Source organism: Salvelinus sp. IW2-2015, linkage group LG25, assembly GCF_002910315.2.
Source record: "Salvelinus sp. IW2-2015 linkage group LG25, ASM291031v2, whole genome shotgun sequence".
NCBI lineage: Eukaryota > Metazoa > Chordata > Actinopteri > Salmoniformes > Salmonidae > Salvelinus > Salvelinus sp. IW2-2015.
Genome location: NC_036865.1, coordinates 20524268 through 20537748, shown reverse-complemented (window position 1 = coordinate 20537748; position 13481 = coordinate 20524268). Strand labels below are relative to the sequence as shown.

The 13481-nt window shown below is 41.5% G+C and overlaps 1 protein-coding gene across 2 annotated transcripts in view; it reads left to right on the top strand.

The window, feature by feature from the left end:
* Positions 1 to 13481, top strand: part of LOC111951615 (pro-neuregulin-3, membrane-bound isoform) — a 418024-nt gene that overhangs the window by 365964 nt on the left and 38579 nt on the right. The window contains exon 4 of one of the 2 annotated variants that reach the window (XM_023969796.2): positions 10509 to 10532. In XM_023969796.2, the coding sequence (XP_023825564.1) occupies positions 10509 to 10532 (24 nt within the window). Of the gene's footprint in view, positions 1 to 10505; positions 10533 to 13481 lie in introns of both variants that reach the window. The other variant, XM_023969795.2, reaches the window with a different exon arrangement.

Here is a 13481-nt window from a genome sequence, read left to right as displayed (position 1 = left end):
CAATCTATGTCAAATGCATCGCTTCATTTCTMAGTAGTAGCCTTGTCTGAGCCAAAACTCTCCTGTTTCTGTAGCATGAGGCAGCTTGTGTATAAGTACACAATTAAGTACAATTAATGCTCTACCAGATATTTCAATTTTGAATAAGAATGCAGAACGTATAAAACTAAATAGTGCATCATGTTGGAGAGTAAAGAGGGATCAGTGCCTCTGCTGGGCCATCTGTCAGAGGGATAGACCCACTCCTTTCTCTCCTGTCCCCCATCACCAAACTGCTGCACCCCAACACACGCCTCCCCAAACTCACCCTGTGTGGACATGCATGCATGCCTATGTCTTAGGTCCAATCATGTCTGGTCCAATCATGTCTGGCTACCATGATTCCCTTCAGAGTTGATGTCATCTCAAACAACAGCATATTGAAGCACAGCACATTATGTAGAAAACTGATGTAGCTACATTGTGTGCATATTTTGCTTGAGTGGTGGTTAAGTGTGACAGTTAGTCATTAGTAGCTTATTTCCAGCTACAGTGCGCTGAGTCAGTATCGCAGMATGACACTTCTGATTGGAAGGTGTGAGCCTTTCACAGAGACACAACCACACAGCAGAGTGGAGTCAATCATTCTGTCCTTCTGTCTTCAACCAGAGGTGGCACCACAGGTTCCAGAGTGGTGGGGCAAACTATTTTATTTTATCCTGGGGCCCGTAGTTTTTCCTGATCTGGTTACCTAACCAGATATGGGTTATGATGGGACCAGAATTATTCTAATCAGGTCACATGTTTTTAAACAAACTACTGGCCTCGGTGAGGATGAAAACCCTGTCCAATTGTAGCAACCTTGTACTTGTTCATATGAATTATTTGTTAAAGAAGGACTGGGAGGGTCACCTATACACAGACAGAGAGAAAGCAACATGATTGGACAATAGCACTCAAAGGGCTGAGCTTGCTTTATGCAGGTTTGCATTGTGTAGGCTTGCCCTATGCAACTATAAGCCTAATGAAAAAATGTACCCAGTCTATGTCAGCTATTRTGTTTATTAATTCATTCCAGTTAATCATTTTGGCAGCCTAGTCAGCCCAAGTTTGAATATAAAACAAATGTGATCCCATTATTTTCTTCTAACACAAACAAATGGGCTACGAAGACACCACGTTACCTCTTCATTTACCCTGGCCACAGGGACAGGGTTAGGAGACTGTATGCAGCTGCTGTTCTTAGTARTCAACAGTTGATCAGACTGAAAAATCATCTAGTTTCCATGAAATGTGTAGCCTGGCGAAAGTAAACCCAGCACAGGACACAAACTAATGTGGGGGTGTTTATTCTGTCGAAGAATACATTTAAAATAGGATAATGTAGAAGGGAAATCACCACAAGATGAAGTCACCATAAAGTAAAGTGCAGTCTAAATCACAATCAAATGAAATAAATATGTTAGTAAAGTGCATAAAAACAATCTGAGTACAATAAGTGAAAAGTGAAATGCATAAACGGTAGTGTCTCTGCTTCCAATAGAAAAACACAATAAAATACAGAGACCACAATGTTCACAGTTAGAATGGACTTWATAATATTTCAAATATCTGGGTACAAGATGTCAATAAATAAAATGATATTCTGCATGAAAAACAAAAATACATAAAACAATATGAATACTTACAAAAACACTGTCCAGGTGATACCCTAACCCCACATGGAACAGTAGATSCTCATCTCACCCATACTGCAYTGGGAGAAATGTCATATCAACAGATAAATTACAATTCAAAAATGTTACAAAATACAACAASCTATAGCTTTACACAAAATAGAATGTCATTCTGATAATTACTCATGCTTCAAATAATGTTATCATCAACTCCACAACGTGGTTCTGAGAGCACTTGTATTCAGCTAGCAAGAAGCTAACATCCTCATGTCAACCTGAAAGTATCAACAGGCTAACATGACCATCTGGCATAAATATTACAAAACTAACTCTTATACACTGCAGATGCTGCAAAATATGATATATTCTGGTACAAGAGTAAGATAAAAAATATTATTTACCCATCTAAAGTAATGTTGGACCCACGATGGATTTCAACAGCTCTCCAGTGGAATTGCTTGCTCTCACTTTTACACACTGCGCATGCACAATCCCTCCCATAACAGCTTGCACACCTTATTTATGGATCTCTTAAAGCGAAAGTGCCATCTAGTGGATATAAATGAATACAGCTACGCGCTTTTAACACCTGGCTACAAATACATGTCAATTTTCTAATGTTTAGGTGTAGCCTGCTACAACATTTATGTAAAGARATTTTGCTTGWGTCTGTCGGGAGTGATGTGTTATAATTTTTGCAAAATGAATAAGCTACCAGAGGAAGGTGGAGAGCTTTGTGCCCAATGGTTTATAGATTACACTAGATGACTACCAGGGGGTGTTGATGCCACCACACCTCCATCTTGGCACATCCCCACCGTTGTAAAAAATATTTTGGAAGCTATAGAAATGCATTTAATAATGTCTACATTAGTTTTTGCCACATTGTATTCTATTACAGACACCTTAMTGCATACTTTTAAATTCGATCATGTGAGTTAATATATATACATTGCATTCGGAAAGTATTCAGACAACTTGACTTTTTGCCACATTTTTGTTACGTCCTCAATCTACACATAAAACCTCATAATGACAAAGTGAAAACCAKTTTTTWGAAATGTTTTGTAAATGTATAAAAATAAAAAACAGAAATACCTTTTTTACATAAGTATTCAGAGCCTTTGCTATGAGACTCAAAGTTGAGCTCAGGTGCATCCTGTTGCCATTGATCATTCTTGAGATGTTTCTACAACTTGATTGGAGTCCACATGTGGTCAATTTAATTCATTGGACATGATTTTGAAAGGCACAAACCTGTCTATATATAATTTCCCACAGGTGACAGTGTATGTCAGATCAAAAACCAAGYCATGAAGTCGAAGGAATTGTCCATAGAGCTCAGAGACAGGAATGTCTCGAGGCACCTATCTATTGAAGGGTACCAAAACATGTCTGCAGCATTTAAGGTCCCCAAGAACACAGTGACCATTCTTAAATTGAAGAAGTTTGGACCCACCAAGAGAGCTGGTGTCACGGCCGTTGCTGGAAAAAGACCAAAATGCAGCGTAGTGAGCGTACATTTTCCTTTTATTTAAAATGACGTCAACAAAAACAACAAACGATGAAAACAAYCGTGAAGCTTACAGGGCTAAGTGCCACTAACAAGAGTCAACTACCCACAACCAAAGGAGGGAAAAAGGGCTACCTAAGTAKGGTTCCCAATCAGAGACAACGATAGACAGCTGTCCCTGATTGAGAACCATACCCGGCCAAAACATAGAACCACAAAATCATAGAAAACAAAACATAGAATGCCCACCCCAAATCACACCTTGACCAAACCAAATAGAGACATAAAAAGGCTCTCTAAGGTCAGGGCGTGACAGCTGGCCGCCCGGCTAAACTGAGCATTCAGGGGAGAAGGGCCTTGGTCAGGGAGGGACCTGATGGTCACTCTGACAGAGCTCCAGAGTTCCTCTGTGGAGATGGGAGAACCTCCCAGAAGGACAACTATCTCTGCAGCACTCCACCAATCAGGACTTTATGGTAGAGTGTCCAGATGAAAGCCACTCCTCAGTAAAAGGCACATGACAATCCGCTTGGAGTTTGCCAAAAAGGACTCTGACCATGAGAAACAAATTTCTCTGGTCTAATGAAACCAAGATTGAACTCTTTGGCCTGAATGCAAAGCGTCACATCTGGAGGAAACCTGGCACCCTCCCTATGGTGAAGTATGGTGGTGGCAGCATCATGCTGTTGGGATGTTTTTCTGCGGCATGGATTGGGAGACTAGTTAGGATCGAGCGAAAGATGAACAGATCAAAGTACAGAGAGATCCTTGATAAAAACCTGCTCCAGAGCGTTCAGGACCTCAGACAGGGGTGAAGGTTCACCTTCCAACAGGACAACGACCCTAAGCACACAGCCAATACAATGCAGGCGTAGCTTCAGGACAAGTCTCTGAATGTCCTTGAGTAGCCCAGCCAGAGCCTGGACTTGAACCYRATCGAACATCTCTGGAGAGACCTGAAAATAGCTGTGCAGGGAAGCACCCCATCCAACCTGACAGAGGATCTGCCGAGAAGAATGGGAGAAACTCACCAACCACAGGTGTGAAAAKCTTGTAGTGTCATACCCAAGAAGACTATTTTTCAAGATTTGCAAACATTTCTAAAAAACWTTTTTTCTTTGTCATTATTGTGTGTAGATTGAGGGGGTGAAATGATTTCATCAATTTTATAATAAGGCTATAATAAGCCACAAAATGTGGAAAAAGTCAAGGGGTCTGAATACTTTCCGAATGCACTGTAAATATATACAAACACTTTCTTTAAAATATAATTTTATGTCCCACTACAACAAAATAAATGCGAAATAAAAGTAATGTTATCCTTGAAAAATGTAATTGAAATAGTRTAGAATTCCATTAATTCCTATGGAGGACTGCCCCTACTGGGGAGTGCCAATATGGCCCACCGGTGGTCTCAAAGCCTCTCACTGGACAATACATACTTCCTTGGATGTTCCCAGCCTGCACAACCTGCGATTTCTGTGAACGTGATTGGTCAAGACATGCACAGAGAAGGCCGTTTTTGTAGGGTTTTTGTATAAATGCTGAAAATAAGGTCTGTGGTAAACACAGGCTTATGAGATCTTTTTTGTTTTGTTCTATGACATAATCTTCATCACCTAACGTCACTTTTGGTGAATTTTGAAGAAATAAAAAAGCACATAAAGCACAAAAAGGCTTTACAATTCATAAAGGTTACGTTAACTGACTGCTATTATCTCATAGAACAAAACGTATAAGATATCCTAAACCTGTGTTAACTTATTTTCAGCGTTTATTCCAAAACCCTATTCTTTCTCCATTCATTTTTTCCATTGGGTGTCTGAACGAACCAGAGGTTCGTTTTTGGCAATCCCGGGTTTGAGGACTACAAGCTGGCGAGTTTAATGTGAAGGACAGAGAAATTGTGGACGAGTTGGCAAATCATGTGAAAAATCGCAAAAAAATATATACGATTTTTAAGATTTTTGCGTCAATATTTTTATTAATGTGATACTTCGGGATTTTRGTAATTAAGCACTTTATCTACTTCCTTAGAGTCAGATGAATTCATGGATACCATTTTTATGTATCTGCATCCAGTATGAAGGAAGTTAGAGGTAGTTTTGCTAACAAGTGTTAGCGCAATGACTGGAAGTCTAATATTTCAACTAAATGTTAACAGTTACCATAGACTTCCAGTTACTGGGCTAATGCTAGCTAGCAATTGCACTTATGCAAATTAGCAACTTCCTTCAAACTGCACAYAGAGACATAAAAAATGGTATCYACGAGTTCATCTGACTCTGGGGAAGTAGATAAAGGGTTTTATTGCCAAAATCCTGAAGTATCCCTTTAAACAAAATCAGAAGTCATGGAAAAATGCTGGGGCAAATGCCAGCTCGCCACACATTTTCCATGACTTCAACACATTTAGATGATTGTCTGCCTAACCTACTGTAGCCCTCTTTGCACTGGCGTACCACACACCCCCGCATCAAGGCGGTGGGGCCCACATTCTCTGGGGGCCCCTAACCCCCCCCCCCACCCCTCCAGATAGCATATGAACATGTCATAAGCCATGGCAGAAATGTTTAGAATTATAGGAAGTTAGCTGTAAAACTGCTACCTTTTCTCTGAGCCTCGTGGCAAGATGTGGAGAACAGCACAGAATTTGCTTTAAATGTTCTAAATTCTCTCAGCCTCATTGCAAAATGTGTGGAATAGCATGACATGAGCTATAAAACTGCAATGTTTTTCTCTGCCCAATGACAATATGTGTAGATTTGTAAGAAATTTGTGTTAAAACAGAAACATTTTCTCTCAGCCTCATGGCAAAATGTGAATAGAATGAGATTAGCTACTATATAAAACTGTGATTTTTCTCTCTCTGCCCAATGACAATATGTGTAGAATTGCAGGAAATAAGCGTTAAAACRGAAACATTTTCTYTCAGCCTCATGGCAAAATGTGTAATAGCATGAGATTAGCTATGAAACTGCAGATTCTTCTCCTGACTCACTCACATCCTTTAACACAGGATCATTTAACCATTAACCTGAGGGGGAATGCGGCTGTTACACTGGGAAACTAAGATGATTAGGGCCGCCATTTTGTTAGTTTTCAAATGGATGAGGGTTTCTGAAGAGAGTGTGTTTGTGGAGGGTGGTTGTGGCTCTCAGGGTAATAGACTTCATCTTAAAACTCACCAGCAACTAATTCTAGACTCACAGTACTTTGAATTGCCTACACACCTGGGCCAAAACGTGACTGAAGTTTCAAAGGATGTGGACACACTGTACAGTACATACTGTAGAGCTCAAAGCCTGGGTTAGGGTTTGCCTTATTTATGAAGTGGGGAACGGGCGTCAGACAGTCTCTCGCAGGACAAGGTGTGTGCAGGGTCTCAGGTGGACCTGGTTCCCATAGCAACACTTACAGACACAACAGAGAAAGAGAGAGAGACAGAGAGGGCTGAATCCAAGGACATACTAGCCTCCAGGCGTCACAACACTGAAGGACGGCTAGTCTTAACGGCCAGCAAAATGGCTGAGTGTCCATGGAGACAGAAACAGTGACAAAGGGAGAGAATGGATATGTGTGTGTAAAAGAGAAAGAGTCAAAGCCAGTGTGTATCTTTTATATTTTCTATCCATCTTTAATCTCAGAAGATACTTTTTTACCTATACTGTACCTCAGAGAGGTTTATGGTGTACCTCAGAGAGGTACACCATAAACCGATCACGTATCAATTCAAATCTCTTCAGCTCATAGGAGGTAGCTATCCGTCAAGACATTGATTTTTGCACAAAAAGAAATGAGAACACTTAAATTGGAAATAAATAATGTCATATTCTGTTTTATTTCCAAAGCCATATACCAGTACCATTTGTATTCTGAAACTCTGAACATGATGCGATCCCTCAGCACATTGATACARTAATTCATGGTGTCACACAAAATAAGAGAGTCAGGGCTGGAGTTTTCCCTCGCTTATTGCACCATTATAAACTTAGAAAAACTGTTTAACTGACAGACAGAAAATGTATTGACCTCTCAAAGGTAAAACACAACTTCCCAGGAACAGCACACTGAAAATGGAGTATGAGGAATGAGGAATTTTCTAAACGCCACTTTACCCACGTGTGTTCTGTCTCTTGCCCAACCCATCGGTTTCTGGRACTAATAAGATGGTCTAGAATGAATTTCCATTCTAAAAATCGTTGGAAATGTACTCAGATCTAGACTCATTGCGGAGAACAAACTAACGTCCGTGGGCGTGGCATAGCGTTTGACCGGAGGAGTTTGGGTAGCCAGACAAGGGCAATGCCTCACCTGATATCTCAACCAGAGTAGTTGTGACAGTAGCAGTTCACTTCTCTCACCAACAGCAACTGAGGGTCAGCTTCCGGAATGATCAAGTACAGTTGTTGAAATAACCATGGAGTCTCATCTATCAGTACAGGGCACCACGGTAATTCACAGTTACCTACAGTATGTAGTCTAAGAGATGGTATTTTTGTTTGTTCCCCTTGTTTGCTATTCTTAACTACAGTTCCAAACTTTGAGAACCTTTACACAGGCCTTGCAGGTAGACATAGAGATTTTCTATCTCCTCAGGTACCCCAGATATTTCACAGTTTTGTGTTATCCCTGAACTAGCTCACCTGATTCACCTAATCTAAGGCTATGTTGAATACATTGTGCTAGCTCTGAAATTGTTAAAATACATGGAATGGCTGGGGGTTACTGAGGAGAGTTTTGAAAACCCYTGCATTAGAAGACGATTAAAGTCAATAGTTACAGTGAATTGCCAATTCAAAGAAACTGGTAAGTTACTGCTGAAAAATGTATTTTTCTGTATATGTACAGTACGTCAGCATTCTTTTACCACAGGGGGACTCACAAAGGCTTGGCCTTGACAGGCTTGTCTGGATACCTGGGTGGGTGAGGAGGCAGTGACATGATCATGGGACAACATGTCAGCCAACCAGAAGTGTAGTCTCTGAGATGGTCTTATTTTCCCTTTTTTTTTTACTACAGTTCAGGTGAAGAACTTAGAACGCCTTTACAAAAGCCTTGCAGTTAGAATGACTGACTTTGTATTGAAATCATTGACATTGAAGGACAATTATAGTCATCAGTTAGAGTGAACTGCAGATTCAAAGAGACTGGTGACTTCTGGATGTTTTTCTTTTTCTCTATACTGGTATGTGCGTCAGCATTCTTTCACAACAAACTCACAAAGACTCACAAAGTCTCACATAAGGCTCCAGACTAGCCTTAACCAACTACCTTTGATACCTTGGTGGGTGTGGAGGCAATACCATCAATAACGAGGCAACGGCAGATGCACCGTGGGACAACATGTCAGCAAACCAACAACATGTCAGCCAACCAACATGAGGGGCTTTTTCCAGGGAGAGCAGCTTTAGGGAGTCTGCATTTTTTGTGGTCTTTTCTGGGCTATTTTAGCAGTTTTTGCCTCTTTACGCATTTACCTGCAGACAGGTGGAGGGGCTATGTTGGCATRGTGAGTGTTCTTCAGGGAGGTGTGGGGTGGAAGGGAAGTAGGATGACCGGCAGGTCACAGGTACCCCACTGGCTGCACCTGCCTCTCCGTCTGGCCACAATCACACAGAGACATCAGGGAGCAGCCACCTATGTCAGAGGAGGCTGCTGAGGGGAGGACGGCTCATAATAATGGCTGGAATGGAGTGAATAGAATGGTATCAAACACATGGTTTCCATGAGTTCTATACCATTCCATTTATTCCGTTCCAGACATTATTATGAGTCGTACTCTCCTCAGCAGCCTCCCCTGACCTATGTACACACTGCCATATTGTTCTACCTAGGGCTCTGCGTCGGCCAGCCCACACTGGTACAGGGGAGATGGCATTCGCAAATGTCACCTCCAGCTGAATAACAAATTGAACTTTTGTTCTGCCAAAGACTCTCCAGTGAAAAATATAGATTTTATTTTTCTTTGTGTTGCTATTCTATGTGTAGGATCACTCTTATATTATGGCCTTCCCGCACTGTTGCAGTGCACCAATTAGACACAGGAGTTCCGTTTTTAGGTTTAGATTGGTACAATATGTTCTACAGATCTGAGTTCAGTTCCAACTGGGTGAACGGCACCAGGACGCCATCTGGTTGTGCTGTCAATATTAAATAGCTTGTCTCGTTATAATTAGTGATGCTCTTTTATGCTGTGATGTTGCCTTACTGCCACACCTCTGGATTTAGATAGATGTTGCTGTACACATTTGTTATTTTCTAAATTAATCTCAAGATGAAAGGCAATGACAAGACATCATGAATAACTATAATAAAAATATATATAACGTACAGCATATCCAGGTAGGGCTGCAGTACAGCTTTCCTTTTCTCTCTATTCACAGGTACAATACATCAACAGCATTTTCATAGAATACTCATTCTGTTGCGTTCCTCTCCATGTCACTGTGTATTGAAGGGGGATCTCTAGAAGGGAGGCTGAGGTCTCAGGATTGCTGACTGAGAAATGATGCAATGACATCGCTCTTTAAAATGATGAGATTAAGCTCAGATCTCCCAGACCCCTTGGTATTCCACTATGCAGCGTAATTAATCTTACCTCTGACAGTACGCTCAGGAGATAGATAACATCTCCACTGCGGCAAAGCCATTGGTGTTAGGAGTGTTTCAGCCACTTATTCATGTATACCAATATGTTTCTCTGGGGCTACCCCCCACTGTCCTAAGAGATGACTATTTTTCCACCATAGTTCAAACTATGTGACACACAGACTAAAATGTACATTACAATTACAATAAAATGTACACATGTTCCTTATAAATGTAAATAGTACGTTTGTGCTGCATGGATTCTCAGGGAACCATTTACCCAACAGAACTGTATACATGGCAACAAAATCKTGCTTCCACTAAGCTCCACAGTCAAAACTGCGGAAACAATCTTGCACTTTTTGTAAACTGAGATGTAGGCAAAAGTCTTATGCCAGGATGTCTCACTACGCACTGATATCTTTCACAGAGTGTAATATACACTAGAAATCGTGTAATTCATGGTGCGTTATTCGAGCATGGGAAATAAGTCACGGAGTCTATGGGTGCAGTCTACTCTGTGTCAGCTTGGATTATGCCCAGAGCATGTGTCTACTGACGCTATGTGACGTGAATACAGGGGGCTATTGGATCTTCCTTACATAAAACAACAAGTCATAGACAATGCTACTTTATGCTGTGACAGGATGCTAACGTGTATCTGTTTCTAATAGCTTTCTCTCTCTCTCTCCCTCCCTCCCCTGTTGTCCATGTCTCCCCTCTCTCTCCTCTCCTCACTGGAACAGCAGATCACTTGGGCATTGAGTTTATGGGTAAGAAAGCTTCTTCCTTTTTTACACTGCTATGAGTCATGTTTTCTGAAATCAAGTTGTGCACCCACTACGTTCGTAATGTTTATGAACCGTACTTATATGACTTGCATACCTTTCACGTTTGTTTGTTTTTCACCTTTTTAAATCTATATCATATTTCTATTTTATACATAACTATACCTTTTGTTTGTTTCGATGAGAACTTTTCACTATCCCATAATGTATGTAATGCAATTTAGAGGAGAGCAATTTTCTCAAAGTCCTTCACAGAGAGGGCTATGGCAACTCCCCTTCACCTCTCCCTCTCCCTCTCCCTCTCCCTCTCCCTCTCCCTCTCCCTCTCTCGCTCTGAAGTTCCCCCTTAGAATACTAATGTTCCAGTCTCCTTGGAAACGGCAGCGAACAGAGAGGCAGGAGACAGTGAGGGAGATTTAATACTGTTGGCACGGTAACTAACAGCATCCTTGCACACTGGCACTGCCTGTACGTGTGTCTGTGGGGTCTTGACGGGAGAGCACATCCCCATCCTGCCAGCCTTTCTCCATTTGGCATTGGTGTAAATCATGGGCAAAAGAGCTGTAGTTAATGACATTGTACTGTGAGACATTGTTAATGACTCTCCTTCATATAAACACAGCTGGTGTACTCAGAAGACCATAGATACCTGGGAAATAGAGGTATCTGCCCAACGAAGTATGGATGAACCATAGCATCTATATCAGTGTATATACAGTGCATTGCTATGAGACTCGAAATTGAGCTCAGGTATATCCTGTTTCCGTTGATCGTCCTTGAGATGTTTATACAACTTGATTGGAGTCCACCTGTGGTAAATTCAATTGATTGGATATAATTTGAAAAGACACACATCTGTCTATATAAGGTCCCACAGTTGACAGTGCATGTCAGAGCAAAAACCAAGACATGAGTTTGAAGTTGCGTTCTCAGCCCTCTTCTGTACTCCCTGTTCACCCATAACTGTGTGGCCATGCACGCCTCCAACTCAATCATCAAATTTTCAGATGACACTACAGTGGTAGGCTTGATTACCAACAACAACAAGATGGCCTACAGGGAGGAGGTGAGGGCCCTCRGAATGTGGTGTCAGCAAAATAACCTCACACTAAACGTCAACAAAACAAAGGAGATGATCGTGGACTTCAGGAAACAGCAGAGGGAGCACCCCTCTATCCACATCGACGAGACAGTAGTGGAGAAGGTGGAAAGTTTTAAGTTCATCGGCGTACACATCATGGACAAACTGAATTGGTCCACCCACACAAACAGCGTGGTGAAGAAGGCGCAACAGYGCCTACTCAACCTTAGGAGGCTGAAGAAATTTGGCTTGTCACCAAAACACTCACAAACTTTTACAGATGCACAATCGAGAGCATCCTGTCGGGCTGTATCACCGCCTGGTACGGCAGCTGCTCCGCCCACAACCATAAGGCTCTCCAGAGGGTAGTGAGGTCTGCACAACGCATCACCGGGGGAAAACTACCTGCCCTCCAGGACACCTACACCACCCGATGTCACAGGAAGGCCAAAAAGATCATCAAGGATAACAACCACCCGAGCCACTGCCTGTTCACCCCGCTATCATCCAGAAGCCGAGGTCAGTACAGGTGCATCAAAGCTGGGACCGAGACACTGAAAAACAGCTTCTATCACAAGGCCATCAGACTGTTAAACAGCCATCACTAACATTGAGTGGCTGCTGCCAGCATACTGACTCAAATCTCTAGTCACTTAATAATTAAAAATAGGATGTTAATACATGTATCACTAGTCACTTTAAACAATGCCACTTTATATAATGTTTACATACCCTACATTACTCATCTCATATGTATATACTGTACTCTATACTATATACTGCATCTTGCCTATGCCGTTCGGCCATCGTTCATCCATATATTTATATGTACATATTCTTATTCATTCCTTTACACTTGTGTGTATATGGTAGTTGTTGTGAAATTGTACGATTACTTGTTAGATATTACTGCATGGTCGGAACTAGAAGCACAAGATGCCAGTTGAGGACTTGTGAGGCGTCTGTTTCTCACGTCCCACGTTTACAGCGGCCGCTGCTAACTCAACGGCTAGGAGGTATCACTTCTGGAGTGAATAAGAGTTCAAAGTTCATACCATGTTGCCATACTTTTAGCTCATTCTATATTCTGGCTGGTATAGTCGAAATTCATCCTTTCGGCGTGTTGATCGTCATCTTCACGTTGAAATTTGATGCTAATTTCGTTAGATTATTATCTGAGCCCTTTCAACGTGGGGACCGCCGTCCTCTCGTCCTCGGAACACACAGTTACATTTTCGTCAACGGCTTAATATAGGAGGGGAGAGAAGGGCGTGTTTCATAGTTTATAAACAATGTCTCTTCACATGGGCGGGGCCACTGAGTGAGCAGAGCTTTAACCTTATGAAACCCCAAATCTCTCATTTGGAAGCTAAAATTACATTTAATCTTTTCACAAATAGTTTCAAATTTAAACRTTTAAATTGCACAACAAATCCATGTGAATCTGATAACTATAATGTGTAGACTTTCCAAGATACAGTTTATGTAATCCTATCATTAGTAAGAATGTCTCAGACGCCAACTGATCTGGCATCATATTCATTAAGTACCAACGCATATTTTCAACTGGTTGGATTACCGAAATATGGTTCCGTTTCCCACCTTTTGATGTTACCAGACTCTATGTTACAAAGCTTTACAAGAGTCAACTCTATAAAGTAGAGAGAGAGAAAAGGGGAAAGGTATTTATGGGGTCATGAACCTCCCCCAACAGGCCAACGTCATGACAATAGCAACAACAAAAAATAATAAAATATGGGGATGAGGTAGTTTGGTGTGCTATTTACAGATGGGCTGTGTACAGGTACAGTGATCGGTAAGCTGCTCTGACAGCTGATGCTTAAAGTTAGAGA